Below are 16,132 nucleotides of genomic sequence, written 5' to 3'. Positions count from 1 at the left end.
GTTCAGGATGTCATAGATGTCTGAGATCTCATGGAATGTCAGAAATTGGGTAATAAGAGAGGTAGTAAGAGAAGGAGTTAGGAGTTTAGAAGGAGACTAGATTGTAGGTTATAAACCACACAATGGGTGTGGGTAGTAGAGTTGGAGGATAAACTGGAAGATGATAAGCCAGCTCCTTGTGTGTCCTGTGAAGTGTGGAGTAGGGTCTGAGCACTGCTGGACCCCATGCAGCACCTGTGGGCTGTAATGGGCAAGTCCTAAGCCAGAGCCCAGGCTGTCCTGACTGCGCAGGGTACCTAGGTAGCTTCAGAAGTTTAATTTTATTACTTCTTTCCTTTGTAGGCTGTGTATTTCTTATTGTTCTTTAATACTTAATTCCAAAGCAATGCTAGAATATTATACTAGCATTTCTTAATTACTAAAATAATGACTAATAAGATCTTCCAGCTTAGATATGTCTCCTAAACCTAATTCACATGAAAGCAGTGCTATACCAGGTTGAATTGATGGGGCATAAGAGTGGAGTCAAAAGCCAGGTTTTCAGAGACTTGTTTTCAAGATGTGTTCTTCTTGTTTGTTTTTTGAGATTTTCTTTTGAGACAGACTCATTATGCTGGCAATTGTCCTGTCTCAGCTTCCCAAGTACTTGGATTACAGGTGAGCAGCACTGTCCCATCTGAGTTTTTGTTCTGGGTTTGTGTTTGACAATTAGATTGTCTGACCATAAGGAGGACATTGTGAAAAACCAGGCTTCGTTGTCCTGAAGATAAGGCTTCCACGTGGTTTTCATATGAGACCTTGGATTCCAAGGGCTGTGAAGTGCTAGCAGAAAGATGAGTGCCTCTGAGTTCTGGTGTGTATTTATAGTGACCTGCCAGCATTAGTCAGTGGGCCATGAGTTTTTTCTTTTCCCTGCTGGCTTAGGAAGCAATTTAAAACTTTCAGACTAAGCTTGCATGGAGCTTGGAGCCACAAATGGAGTGGAAAGGTCTGCAGTGGGTCCCAGCAAATAACAACTGAAACTTGTGGTGGCAAATAACGGGCAGGCAAAGTGGATATCCTGTCACTGGGTTGTTAATTGCCACCAAAGATGCCCAGTATTTGGTGGGAAAGTGAGGGTTATTTAAATACCTCCCCCTCCGTTTTTCCAACACAGTGTTTATTGCCCAGGCATTCTGCAAGCTGGTTGTCCTTGTTGCGTTGTATGGGGGGAGGGTGTTAAATTATTCCTCAGCTAAAGTGCTGTGACCTTTACTTATTGAAGTCTGTATGCTGCTTTTGATTTTTTAAGTATTCAAAGAATTAAGAATTCTCTCAGTGGAAGTTCCAGGCATGAGCTGCCTGTGACATGCTGCCCCTTACGCCTGTAGTACAGAGATGGGTGCTCCTTGGGTATTGTCTGTGTTCTCTGATGCTACTTTTATTTTTCTCAGTGTGACTAGATCTAGGAGGATGTGACCAGTTTACTCACTCTGGCTCACGGCCAAGTTGTGTTGATGTTTTGCTGTCTGTTTCTTACTATTTAGAGAAAGTTAGTAAAGAGCAATGCTAAGAAAGGGCCTGGCAGAACCCACATCTCTCTTCCAAACAGGAAAGTGACATTATTATTGGGCCACCACCTGGACTTGTAAAATGTGATAGTGCTGGTTCAATCTGGCTTTCCTAAGCTTTTGTAGATTTTCACGTTTTTCTTGAGTTTTAACAAAATGGTTGACCCAGTTCTCTGCTGTGGTATATGTGAAGGTCATGGGTGATCTGCTGATTCTAATAAATGATATATTGTCCTGTAATTGTATAGGTCACTGAATCTGTGACCTGTACTTTAGTGTGGGTAATGCGCTGATTACGTTTGAGGTAAGACTTCTGGGAGAAGAACTTAGCAGAACACTTTCTGATTTTCATATAGACACGGGTTGGATGCAAGAGAGAACTGTCCAGCTAGCGCTCTGCTTTGAAAATAATCAAGCCCATGCCGATCGATTTGGAGCATTTAACAGTGTACTGCTGAGTACGTGAGATAGTGGAGTTACATCAGCCGCGGATGGGGAATTGTTCTCTGTTCCCTCTCATTCTTTCTTTCAGAACACTAACAGGATTTCTAGTCAAAAGTAGTAGGGTGAATTTAAGCCTGCTGAAAAGATTAAGTTAGGACACAGATATTTTAGACAGTTGAGGAATGTTTCAGAGTTTATGTTTTTGGCAAGTAGAGACGTCATCACCATACTTCATCATCATCTAGGGTGTCATTCCACCATTGTCTTGGTGAATGTTTATACTCTCAGGACCTGTCAGAAGGTCCTTGAATAATAGATTTCTTTTGTTCCAAAAGTGTTTTTCCAATATTATGTTGTGGCAATAAGAAGAAAACCTAGAAAAAGATTTGTGAGCTCAGTAATTTGTTGGAAAGTTAAAATTTGTGGATGAAACTATTTTGATGGCTCTCCAATAATCGTGTGCTCCAGATGGACAGGAAGGGGAGAGATTATTGTTGATGGACCCAGCCAGGAAAGTTTCCTACAGGTGCAGGGATTTAGACAGCTAACATACTTTTCCACAGCATCTGGCCTGTCCTTTCATGATATTTCATGAATCCCGGAGTTAGTGTGGCTCTCCTTATAGAGCGAATAAGATGTGGCAATGTGTTGTTTAACTCATCAACTCACTTAATGTGCATCTATTGAAAATCCATGGTGTATCAGTATTGTTTTTGGAACATAGCTGTCACTGAATCAAGCTTCTGTCACATAATGTAGGTGTGCTCAGAGTCTGTAATGGAAGGACCAGCTGTTGCATTAGATGTTAGTCTGACTCTAAAAACCAGACAGAAAAGTGGCTGGTATTCATATAAAAATTAATATTAACAAAATATGAAGCATAACAAATAATTTCTTACACTTGAGTATTGGAAATTTTCAGCAGTAAATAGTCTTTTCAGATTTTGCTTAGGTGAAGCCCTCACACAGTTTCAGCAGCTGTTCTGGATAAAGACCTATGATGGATGCTGGAGGAGTTTTTGTCTGTTTCCTGCCCTAGGTCTGGGATAGAAAAATCTCCCTGCAGTTCTTCCCCCCCAGTATTAAAAAACTGATTAATACATATTAGTTTTACATATTAGTGGGTTTCACCATGGCAGTGTGACATACGCATGTATCATATTTGGTGGTATCCACCTCTGAACTACTTTCTTACTCCTCTTTCTCTTTCTGCCCCCACCCCATCCCCTTATGCGTAGTCCCTCTACTGTTTTTCTAGTTTCCACATAAGAGAGATAAAGCCTGCAGTACTTGTTTTCTGTAACTGGGTTATTTTGCTTAATATGATGATCTCTAGTTATATCTATTTTCCTGCAACTGATGTGAGTCCATTCTTCTTTATGGCTGAATTTGTACTCCATTGTGTATGTATAGCGCCTTTTCTTCACCTGTTGATAGACTCGGGATGATTCCATAGCTTGGCTATTGTGAGTAGCACTGCAGTACACATGTCTGCACTGGTGTCTCTTATGTGTGACAAGTTAGATTCCTTCAGGTAGGTACCCAGGAGTGGTATAGCTGGATCATACGGTAGTTCTAATTTTAGGGTTTCAAAACCTCCATGCTGGTTTCCATAGTGGCTGCACTAATTTGCATTTTCATCTGCAGTGAATAAGAGTTCCTTTTCTCACACATCCTCACCAGCATTTGCATTTTTAAATTTTTTTGATCATAGCCATTTTGATGGGCGTGAGATGGAACCTCAGTGCCCTTTCTGTTTATCCCTATTTTGCTCATGCCTAAAAGATACTTATTGACTATGTGTACTTCTTCTTCTGAGAATTTTTTGTTCAGATGTTTTGCCTGCTTAACCGTTAGCTTACTTGTTCTTTTGATATATTTTGAGTTCTTTATGTTGTGGATATAAGTCAGTCCTCTGTCAGGTGAATGGCTGTTAAAGATTTTCTCCCTTTCTCAGGCTGTCTCTTTGCTCTACTCATTGTTTCCTTTGCTGTGCAGGACTTTTTAATTTGATGTAATCCTATGTGCCAGTTCTTTTATTTTCTAAACTAATTGGTCCCCTAAGGAAATCTTTGGCTATGTCACTGTTTTGACGTGTTTACCCTGTTTCCTTGTAGTAGTTTCAAAGCTTCAGGGCTACATTAAGGTATTTGATCCAGTTTGAATAGATTTTTGTACAAGGGTGAGAGACAGGATCTAGTTTAGTCTTCTGCATGTGGATATTCAATTTTACCAGCACCATTTGTTGAAGAGGCTGTCTTTTCTCCAATGTGTGTTTTTGGCATATGTTGGGAACCAGTTGGCTGTAGATGTGGATCCTATGTTGTATTCCACTGGTCTATGTATTTGGTTTTTGCCAGTGCCATGCTGTTTCTTTCTTTTTTTTTTTTTTTAACTACAGCTCTGTAGTATAATTTGAAATCAGCTATTGTGACTCTTCCAGTATTTCTGTTTTTGCTTACTGTTGCTTTTGTTTTCAAAGATTTTTGTTCTTTCATATGAATTTTAGGATTTTTTTTCCTAGTTCTCTGAAGTATGTCATTGGGATTTTTTTTTTTGGCATTACTGGGGTTTTGAGCTCAGGTACCTCACACTTGCCTGGCAGGCACCCCACCACTTGAGCCACTCTGCCAGCCCTTTTGTTTATTAGGTATTTTCGAGACACTATGCAAACTATCCACCCAGGCTGGCTTTGAACAGTGAGCCTCCTGGTCTCTGTCTCCTGAGTAGTTAGAATTATAGGTGTGAACTACCAGCACCAGACTGTCATTGGGAGTTTGATGGGAATTGCATTGAATCTGCAGATTGCTTTTGGTATGGCCATTCTAACAGCATTGATTTTCTCTATCCTTGAATACAGGAGGTTCTTCCATTTTCTAGTGTCTTCTTCACTTTCTCCCGTGTTATAATTTTCATTACATAGGTCTCTTTCACCTCTTCCTTTACATTTATTCCTAGGATTTTTGAGGGGAGGCTGTTATGGGTGAGATTGTTTTCCTGATTTCTTTCTCCATGAGTTTATTATTGATGTAGGAAAGTTTGTTTGTGTTGATTACATTTTTTTTTAAGTGCCAGGACCTTATACCTACTAAGCAGATGCTTTACCACTAAGCCTCATCTCTAGCCCACTGGTAACTTTTGTACATTGATTTTGCATTCTGAACCTTTGCTGACTTTGTTCTAAGAATCTTTTGGTGGAATCTTTAGTGTTTTCTAAGTATCCAATCATATCATCTGCAAATGAATAATTTAGCTTCTTTTCCTATTTGTATCCCTTTTTTTCTTTCTCTTGTCTGATTGCTTTGGCTAAAATTTCAAGTACTGTTTTGAATAAGTGTGGTAAGAGTAGACACCCTTGCTTTCTATTTTAGAGAAAATGCTTTCAGTTTTTTACCCATGATCTCATGGTCTTTCAGAGCAGTTTTGGGTCCTGTGTACCAGAAATGCTTTCACTGGCCTCTCTCTCAAGGGAACTGCTCAAGAAGTGTCTGGTAGTCACTGTCTCTGTTGACTTAAGTTTGGATCTGCCTGGCTTTGTCAGTTTCCTGTTAGACTTGGAGGGTGAGGAAGGCAGGCAAGTAACTGGAGATCCCTAAGAATCTGTTTTCCCAAAAACCAAATCTACATGATAATACCATGAATCTTTTATGCCTGTTTTATGGGGTTAATTCCTATTTTTTTCCTGTTACGTTGTGCCTAGTAAAGCATTAGTTCAGTACTTTGAGATCATTAGTTATAGGGGAAGACTTTAGATATAGGGTTAAGAAGTCAGTGGGCTACTAATTCATGAGGTAAATATTTTGTGCTCCTGGCTGTTTTTTTTTTTTTTTTGTAGAACAAATGATGCAAATGATGAACACAAATGTTTTGATTTGGACCAAGAAGTGTCTACTTCTATGGAATTGAAGTTGTAATAGTTAAAAGGAACAATCTTAGGGTTTTTTTTTTTTTTATGCCATTGCCCAGAAAAGTCAACAAAAGAAAAAGAAGGAATAAAATTTACTGTTAAATTGGGTTTGGTCCCAAAATACTGCTAGAGGGGAGAGTTGTTTTTGTTGTGGGGAACCAGGCATTCAATTGCTTTTGCATGTTAAAAGTTTTCTTCTCAGACATTTCCATTATATTCAACTATTATCTGACTGAGCTTATAAATAGTATTTATATGGGAAATAGACCAGAACACCACTCAAGTACAAAATAGCATCATTCATTTTTGGACAAAGAGAATAGCAAAATGAGAATTTGAGTTTTCTTATGTATAACCAAAGCCTGATTTAAGGCCATTCCACAGCTGGCTCTGGGGTTCAAGTGCCCTGGGGACATGAGCTGTGACAACAGGCATGACCTCAGGTGCCAGGGCACTGCCATGGACAGCATGGTCTGTGGTCACTTCCCCTGTTGACTAGGTGAGAGGTTTTAGTCTGTCCCTGTCCATCTAAAGTCATGTTATATTTTAATTTATTCCAAAATAGCTCTTGACAGGCTTCGGTGGCCTCTTGGGAAATTTCACCATATGCAATGTATGTTTTCCTAGGGTTTAGGCTCTTAAGTAGGAAGGTGAAGCATTTCTAGCACATTTTATTTTTTGTTAATTGTTTTAAAAGTTACAGATTTTATTCTGTGTGATAAAGCTAGCCTTCTCCCATCCCTCCGGTTCTCATTATTTACTTTATTTCTCCAGAAAGGCCATTTTGAACTTTGTTATTTCTTCTGTTTACCAAGACCACAATTACCCTGCTGTCTGTCGACTTTCTTTTACAGTTTTAGATGCCATCTCTGGATTTCATACCATTGTCATGTGTGTTCACACTGGCTCAGGCACTCCTTTCTCCATTCTCTCAGTAGAGTTAAAACAATGCTGGTACATTAATCTTTAATATTCATGGGATAGTGACTTTGTACCTTTTACTCACAACCCAGCTATTTAGTTTCCTATGATTGTGTTGTTTGTATAACTTTGTTTCCCCAGAAGTTAATAATTAGATGTGGACCTCTGACCCTCCTTCTCTCTCTCCTTCTCTTCCTTCTTCCCTCCCTCCTCCCATCCATCCCTAATTTATCCTTAATCCTTCCAACATTTTTCTGGCCACTTTCTCTACCAAAGAAAGTACAAAAATGTAATATACTGTTACATTCTCCAGTTACATTTTTCTTTATATTAATAAATTGTAGATACATCAGATAAATCAGGATATTGATCAGTTCTCTTTTCCTTTCTTGGGAGGTATATTTCCCAAAGCCCTTGCCTCTGGTTCTGGTCCAAACATGATTTTTTCTGGGCCTTTGCACAGCTGTTGTCCTTGAACACCTCTGTGTCCTCTGAAAGTCCTATTGGCTTCCATGCTAGAAATAGGAACTCCTGTTTTATAGATTCTGACTGCTCTTTTCTCTTGGTTTATTCTCACATTTTGTGAGAGCACTTCATCCCATAGTTTCTGAGAAAAGGAAGCATCTGAGGTAGAATTTTTTCCCTTTATTAAAAATGTTGGAGAGCATCAAGTTAGAAATCTGGTGTTCAGGTGCTGGGTGCTGCTTACCCCAACTTTCAACTAGTCTTACCTTCTCTTATTACCTCATCTACTGATACACCCACTGCCTTCAGTTCCTGAACCACAAGTGACCTGCCCACGCTGATTTCTCTGTAGGCATCCTAACTTGCTTCCTATCACCCAGAATGCTTTTGACCTCTACTTCAAGTTCACTGACACAGAGTGTCACAGGGGCAGAAGACGGCATTCCAACATTAGTCTGGCAGCTTTCTTTACCCAAAGAAAGTACACAAATGTAATGTGCTGTAGACTCTCCATTTAAAATCTTACCTACAGGCAGGGTGTGGTGCCCATAAGCCCAGCTTCTCCAGAGGTAGAGGTAGGAGGTTAATGTTCTCCTGGCCATATGGGGCAAGAGTTAGAGAGATCCTATCTCAAAACCAAGTCAGGCATGATGGTTCAGATTTATAATCCCAGTTAATTGGGTGATGGAGGAGGATTACAATCTAGGTCACCCTGGGCAAAAGCCTGAGACTCTATCTGAAAAACAAACCAAAAGCAAAAGGACGAAGGGGCTGAGGCTCAAGTGGTAGAGCGCTTGGCTAGCAAGTATGAGGCCCTGAGTTCAATCCCCAATCCCACCCAAAAAAATCTTATTTATATCAATAAAATATTGCTCTGTTCAACTTATCATTGTGAAAACTGCAATGTATTAATATTTCTGAAGAAATTAAAATTTAATCTTTTCTAGCAAAAAAAAAAAAAGCCTTGATAACTCAGGTTATCAGATTAACCCAAGTCACTAAGTAATCCTTTGATTTCTACTATGTTTAACTGAGAATAAAATCTGATATGAAGTGTCATAGGAATAGCATTTCACACCAGCCTGGTTAGCAGAAAGCTTACTGGTTCAGGAAAGGAAGGAAAAAAATCCCAGATTGGAGTTTATTTATTTTATTTTAATTAATTTATTGCAATGCTAGGGCAATAAATGAATCCAGGGCCTCATGCATGATAGGCAAGCTCTACCCCTAACCCTGGGATTTAAAATTCTTGCATGGTAAACATTCCTTCTCTTCCTTAGGAGCTCTGTTGATAAGAGTCCTGAATCCTTTTTCTCACTGACTTTTGCTTTGGTTTTGTGCCAGTCTTATAGAACCGCTGGCGTCCAGAATGTTACTCTTATTGGCATGGGTTAAGAGAAAGAGGAGAACTTGGCGAGTCAGCACGCTGAAGTAAAGCTCATATACAAAAAAAATTTGCTTCCACTTTGTGTTGTTTCCTTTTCAACCCAAACATTCTGACTTCGGTTAATAATTCACATTAAGTATTAGGCGTGAAGCCTGCTTGGATGATTTACTGTTTCACAGCTGCAGTTTGCGAACATGCCTTTTTCAAGAACGTGCCACTGTAACTCCCCACGGATTGCATTACTTATTTCTGATGTGTTCTCCTGATGTTTCTGAATACTTGATTCTTTTTCTCTGTAACTTAGGGGATTTTCCCTAACTAATCCCTACTATAGACAGGGCAAGGGCTGGTGACCTGGCTCAAGTGGTAGAACACCTGCCTGGGAAGCCTTGGGCTCTGCGTTCCACTCCCAGTATCACCCCCCTTCAAAAAAAACCCCCAAAACCAAGGTGGGCAACAACACAGGTGCAGATAGTTTTCTGAAGGAGTTACATCTGAGCTTCAACACAAAAACAGGTCATCTAGGTGAGGCTGCTGCCACCTGAGAGTCCCCACTCTGTCTAATGAGTGTCCAGGGCTATGGTGTAGCCTTTCTGAGCACACATCTGAAGACATGCAGTATCTTGGGTGGGGACTGACTGACACCTGCAGAATGAAGGCTGTCTTCAGATCCCTATGACCCCCAGGCTTCCACCATTCAGAGGGAGACTTCGCATCACTGACCATTACTAAGTTCACCTAAGTAAAGCAAGAGTTACCGTTTTTATAGATTTTAAGAGTGTTTCATAGTTGTAGTTCATGTATGTAAATTTTATATACTAAGTATGTATTTCTCCTAGTGTCTTCACTAAACGTTAATTTGCAACACACAGAGAAACATACAGCTCTTATCTATAGTTGTTAGCCCTTAGGATCTTACTGTATATATACTGTTTTAGGGCTGCACAAGCATAAAACATAAAAAGGTAATATAAGTAAGTTAATAACCAGCCCCATTGTAATGCTTGCTCCTGTGTAATTAGACATTGGTAATGAAAGAAAGAATATTAATGCTTTTCTTTCTTCCCTTATTGTTTTCTTTTTCTTTCAGCTCAGTCACTAAAAGAATTTGCAAGGCTGCTCATTGCAGTAGAAGAAGAACGGCGAAGACTGGTAAATTCCTTATTTCTTAATATTACTTTAATTGAGCATATTGAAAGAATAGAGATCCTGACTTAGACATCCATGCAAGATCTTATGATTTGATGCATGCAGTAAATGCTACATGTATTTGTGAAAAGATTTGTGAGTATAATTATCGAATATTGCTAGTTTGTTCTATTTCATTTGTTCAGTAGATATAAAGTACCTTTTTTGGGAGGGTGAGTACTGGGGTTTGAATGCAGGGCCCTCATACTTGTTAGGCAGGTGCTCTGTCACTTGAGCCAGTCTGCCAGCCCTCTTTTTTTCTTTTTTTTTTGTCATTTAGTTGTTAAACCACTTGAAGAAAATTGCTGTTAAGAAATTCTAGGCTGGAACACGGTGGCTCAATTGTGTAATCTTAGCTACTTGGAAGGTGGAGATTGGGAGGATTATGGTTTGAGGCCAGCCTGGAGAAAAAGGTTAGCAAGACCCCATCTGAACCACTAACTGGGTATGTTGGCATATGCATGACATTCCAGCTATGTGGGGAAGCACAAACAGGAAGATCACAGTACAGCGTAGTCTGGGGACTAAAGCCAGACCCTGTCCTCAAAATAACCAATGCAAAAAGGGCTGGCAGAGTGGCTCCAGTGGTACAGTCCCTACCTAGTATGTGTAAGGCCCTGCATTCAATCTCCAGCACCACCTAGTAAAGAAAGAAAGAAAGAAAGAAAGAAAAAAACCAATTCTAATTAGGCAAACATTTATAGGTTACAGCATACCAGCCATAGTGTTATAATCAAGTCACATTTCTAGCATCAGTGGAAAGAACAACTAACTTGGCTAGAGCATAGCAGGAGACTGCCTTGAAAAACTGACATTTGACTTGCATCTTGAAAGCTGGGATTTTTTTTTTCTTTTCTTCATAGGTCCAATTCTTTAATTTTTATTATTTATCTATTTATTTTTTAATTTCCTTTATTCATATGTGCATACAATGATTGGGTCGTTACTTCCCCCTTCCCCTCCCCGCCCCTTTCCCCCCCACCCCCTCCTTCTCGCCCCACCCCCTCACTTCCAAGCATATACTGTTTTGCCCTTATCTGTAATTTTGTTGAAGAGACAGTATAAACATTAATAGGGAGGACCAAGGGTTTTTGCTAGTAGAGGTAAGGATAGCTATACAGGGAGATTACTAGTTTTGAAAGCTGGGGAGTTTTGATGTAGGAAGAATGGGGAACACTTTGTAGGCTGACGGGTTGGCTCGTATAAAGTATCGGAGCACAATTACTGGTGATAGATTTATCTCCTTAAATTATAATTTTGGACCCACTGTATTCAAATTTCTTTGATGGTCTCTGTGCTCCGCTCCTCTCATCTGTCCTATGGGAAAGGTAGCTGTGTGTTCCTGACAGGATTGTTGCAAAGTGTTTTTAGCAGCACATGGTACATAGTAAATACAAGCTCAAGGTTAAAGACTTGTTTCAAACATCATTGACATCGTTGGTCTCAGCATCCAGTTGGAGGATTGTACACTCAAATATAGTTAGTGTGGATGAAATGCCCTAGGACTGTGGCGCAGCCTGGGGCTCTTTTTCTAAATAGATAGAAAGCAGTTTGAGGAGATCCCCTGTAGGTGGCCTTGACTGACAGGGAGCATTGTCTGAGCTGCAGAAGGAGGCAGTGTGCAAGGCAGCCTTACCACTGAGCTTGGAAGGGGTGTGGGGGTAGGAAAGCACTGCATGTGATGTGATGGTTCTTACAAGAGTTTAGTAAAAGGTTGATTGGTAGTTCTGGCCATAATGTTGAATGACTGGGCTAAGAAGTTTTGGTGTTTTTTTTATTGGCAATGGGAAAATTGCCAGAAAGTTTGGAAGAATAAGAAGATCTATATGGAATCCAGGAGAGATTAATTTGATAGTCTTGTGAGGACTAGATAATGTAGGGAGAAATGTCATGGCAGGTGATAGTGGTAAGGTTGACCATGAGTTTAGTCCTTCTACCAAAGAGACAGCCATCCCACGTGACTTTACTGTGTCTGAACAAGCCTTTATGGGAGACTAATGTGGGTGGGTCAGAGAAAGCTTTTCTGTGCTAGTGACTTTGATCTGAGACGTGAAGCCTGGAGAAGACACCGTTTTAAGTGCTTCAAGCATAATTCATACTCTAGTTGACTTCTGCAGGGAGACCTGGGTATTCCCTGCCTTTGTGGCCCAGAAGAAGAGGTGGTGACAGAAACAGGAATGAGTAGTTAGGAGGATGTGAATATTAAGTTGGAAGTCATGTGGAAGCCACTGTAATGTACATTCAGGGAGGGCAAGGCTGTGATTCAGGTGCTGTGCAAATAGTGCAGGAGAGCGGTAAAAAACAACAGCATGAGTTACACTTTAACAAACGCTTTAAAGTCTTTCAAGACTGTCAGGATGTATGTGGTGGTTTGTGGAGGAAGGCAGCCACGGAGATGGCCCCATGGCACCAAGAGACTGTTGGCACAGGGAAAAAGCACTTCCTTCCTCTGGGTGGGCAGAAGAGAGAGAGGATCAGTGGATATCTAGTAGGAATTGGGACCTGCTTATGGCTTGGTGGACAGGTGGAGAGTAATGTGGGGAAGGAGTGATTATCTGTTGTGCCAAGAGTTTATAGAAGTAGTTAAACCCATCTAGAGACAGGTTATTTGCAAGGGAGTGAAGGGCCTGGTGGCCAGTGATGAAGAACCATGGAGTGAGATATCATAGCTCTGTTAAGAAGGGACCATTGCCATGCATTCCTGGATTTTCCTAATAATACCCAACACAGGCCTTGGGAGCAGTAAGTTCAAGCTGAGCTCAGTGATCTTGAGACTATCCAGGATGATGGCAGGACAAAGGTCAGAGATTAAGAAGAAGAATATGCTAGAGTGCTATAGAACAAACCACAGAATGAAGCTTGAACCTCCAGCTCTTAGCACTGGGTTCTGATCTCGGGGCAGGGAAGAAATTCTGCTTCATGAGGGAAGCTTTTCATTGCTTTACCTGTGGTTTCAGAGACGGTCTTAAATAGTGTCCAAAGTGGTGAAAAATCTCTATGCATAAAAGCACAGTGGAATGTATTTTCCACACAGAGTACATAGAAAGCAGTCAGTAATATACCAATCAAAATACCAGAGTGAGAAATTAGTCCTTCTAGTCAGACGCTGTTAGAACAGCTGAATAATGGTACAGTTGGTAACAGATCGTATACAAAGATGTGTCAAAGAATTCTTGTCTTACAAACCAGTATTTTATTTGGAAAGTAGAATGTTTAAGTGTACGGAAAATTGATTATAAAGTTACTTAATCATTTTTATTGATAAATCCTGAGTATTATATATTACCTGGGTTTGACAAATCTTACATGTGTCGGAACAGTAAGTCAACAAAAAAATTAGATCTCATGAAGGTGGAAAGAGGTTACTTAATCCTTCCAGTTTAAATAAATTTTCTTTTATTACCAATGATTTACCATACTTAGTAAAATAAATAAATATGACATCTTGGTAATTTAATGACTATTTGTAAGGAAAAAAAAAACCCTCCAAGAATCATCAATTTTAGAAATGGATCACTTCTTAGTTCCTTCTAACTTAAATATTGAAGGTTTTCTCCCCTCCAGATTCTCAATAAAGCCAACTAAAAATGCATAGTTTTAATGCAGCAAAAGAGTAAGTCAGAGAAAATGCTGTCTACCACTTGAGCCAAGCCCCGGGCCCTTTTGCTGTATTGTTTCGTTCTTGCCACCTTTGCTCAGGCTGGCCTCAACCTGGTGATCTTCCTGTGTCTTCCTCCTGCAGAGGCTAGGATTGCAGGTGTGTGCCACCACGCCAAGATTACATGTTTTTTCTTGGCCATATCTTTGTCACCACTGAAGGAAGCCATAACTTAAAATATTTTAGCTTGTGTTTCTCTTGGGAGAGTTTATGCAGACAAACTTGTTTTGTTTTTCATTTTGATTAATGTGAGAACATTCTTTCTTGGCCATCTTTGCCTACAACATTTCAAATTAAACATCGACCTGTGTAAACTACAAATTTCTCTCTAGGTTTCTCAGGATTTATATTTGTTCACCACAGTTACTCAGTGCCCAGATATATATATTTTTTTTGGAGATAACAAAAGTACTTTTCTGAAATGGTCTAAGTAACAGAATTATTTAGGACCAAAAATTGAAGGGAGACTCAAAGGAGAAATTAAAAACCATAATTAAAATTACAATACTTTATATTAATGGTAAGGCTTTTACTACATAAAGGTTAATGTCAAAATCAGAATAGTTTTAGATGTTTACTAAAGGAAAAGTGGGTCAGAAAAATAATTATTTGGAAGGTTAGGGCCGTAGCTTAAGTGGTAGAGCGCTTGCCCAGTAAGGTTGAGGTCCTGGGCTCAGTTCTCAGTATCGGATGATGATGATGACTTAGTCATACGTGCAGGACTGTGGCACTTACGTGACACACAGGAATTTAAAATACCTACCTGTGGTGCCTGATGCATTGCACATCAGCCCTATGTGGCTCTCTAGCACCTGGCATGCATTGGCTATTGCGCGGCCTGCACTGTGTTTCTGGTGGGCAGCCCTGGTGTAGAGGGCAGTGGGACCTGACCCTGAGCACGTCAAGGTTCAGGCACTGCTGTCATCTGAGTTGTACACTGTTAATACAGGTTGAGCATCTGTAATCTGAGACTCTAGAATCTGAAATTATTATTTTTTTTTTGGTGGTACTGGGGTTTGAACTCAGGGCCTCATGCTTGCTAGGCAGGCACTCTACTCCTCGAGCCACTTTGCCAGTTCTTTTTTTATGTGTTGGATTTTTTTGAGATAGGGTCTCATGAACTGGTTGCCCAGGACTGGCTTAGGAGCACGATCCTCCTGGTCTTTACCTCCTGAGTAGCTAGGATTATAGGCATGAGCAACTAGCACCTGGTCTCTAAAACTTTTTGAGTGCTGACACGACACTCACAAAGCTTCAGATTTTGGAGCATTTTGGATTAGGGATGCTCAACCAGAAAAATCTATGGAAATATTCCACAATCTCAAAAAGTCAGAAAATGAAGCTTTCAGAGAAGGTATATTCAACTTGTGCACTCATTTTGAAGAAGCAGCAGCTCAAAGGCCCCTAAGTGGTTAGTGGTGCTTGAACCCAGGTGGTTGGGCTCCCTAGCCTTCACCTAATTCTTATCCTTACAAACTAAGACTGTTTAGTTGGAGCTGTATCAGTAACAGTAGCTAAACACAGATTGGTGAACAGTGTGTGAGCTGTACCAGCATGTGATTTAAATGTATCACTTGTATCTTCCAAAAATTAGGGAAGACCACAGGCAGTTTAAGTTTTGAAGTCACCTTGGGTTAACTTTCATATTAGAACACAAGCTTCACCTATCATTCCTTGAAAGCTCCCACATCTTAGTTTTGACACGTAAAAGCTACAAATGATAATGAATTCTATAAACCTATTTGAGTCTCCCCTCCACCTTTGGTTCTAAGAACTCATGAAATAGAATACTAGAAGTCTTAACTAAATTAGATGCTCTCATTTCTGCTGATGGAAGATTTCTCCTTTGCCTAATGTTTTGCCATAAGTTTTGTTTCATGGATATGCCATTGGTAGGTGACACTGATTAATTTCTAAATTTCTGTCTTTGCTGCTGTATACCCGTAGGTTGAGTTACCTGTGAAGTAATCTAGATTCCATAATTGTCCCATTTAAATGACACATGATATGCCAACCTGCCACATGCATGAATGTGGATATTTCTGATATGTCTTAGGTTGACTTTTATTAGAAACAGGCTTTTGGTAGGTTGACCTTCATACCGAGATTTTTATAAAATGGCTTCACCTGAAATTTACAGAGTAAGGGTTGAATATCTCAATACTCTACATGGATAAAATTCTGACTTGCACCTGCAGTGCTTTGTGGCAGTCTCTCATCCCTTGAATTGTGGAGACTCCTTGTCCCTTGATTTCCAGTTATCTGTTGAGATATCAAGACAGCATGAAGAAGTGGTAGACCCCCAGTAATTTGTTGCAAGTGCTACAATCATGGCTTCTATTTCCTGTCGATAAACATCATAGTACTTGTATTTTTAAGTGTAGAGACTGCGTTAACGTGTATTTTTATTGGATCCTCAATAATGTGAAACTGTGGTCACTCTATACATTAAATGGGTTACTTAGTGTGACACGGACTACTAGCAAGTGACAAAGCCAATGTAGGACTTAATTCTAGGTCTTTTGGTTATGGCCCTATTCTGTTATTTCTGTGCCTTTTCTTTTTCTTTAGATTTTAAACATCTTGGTATCAGGTCTATTTTGTATATTTTT

The 16,132-nt window shown here is 39.9% G+C and overlaps 1 protein-coding gene across 8 annotated transcripts in view; it reads left to right on the top strand.

Moving 5' to 3' along the window:
- The window catches only part of Arhgap42 (Rho GTPase activating protein 42), a 232,319-nt gene that overhangs the window by 72,752 nt on the left and 143,435 nt on the right, over window positions 1-16,132 (top strand). For all 8 annotated transcript variants that reach the window (XM_074066847.1, XM_074066848.1, XM_074066846.1 and 5 more), the window contains one exon: window positions 9,765-9,826. In XM_074066847.1, the coding sequence (XP_073922948.1) occupies window positions 9,765-9,826 (62 nt within the window). The remainder of the gene's footprint in view (window positions 1-9,764; window positions 9,827-16,132) is intronic.

The sequence above is a fragment of the Castor canadensis genome, chromosome 2 (assembly GCF_047511655.1).
Source record: "Castor canadensis chromosome 2, mCasCan1.hap1v2, whole genome shotgun sequence".
NCBI lineage: Eukaryota > Metazoa > Chordata > Mammalia > Rodentia > Castoridae > Castor > Castor canadensis.
The sequence above is the reverse complement of the archived record's forward strand: the minus strand, read 5'-3'. Positions and strand labels throughout refer to the sequence as shown.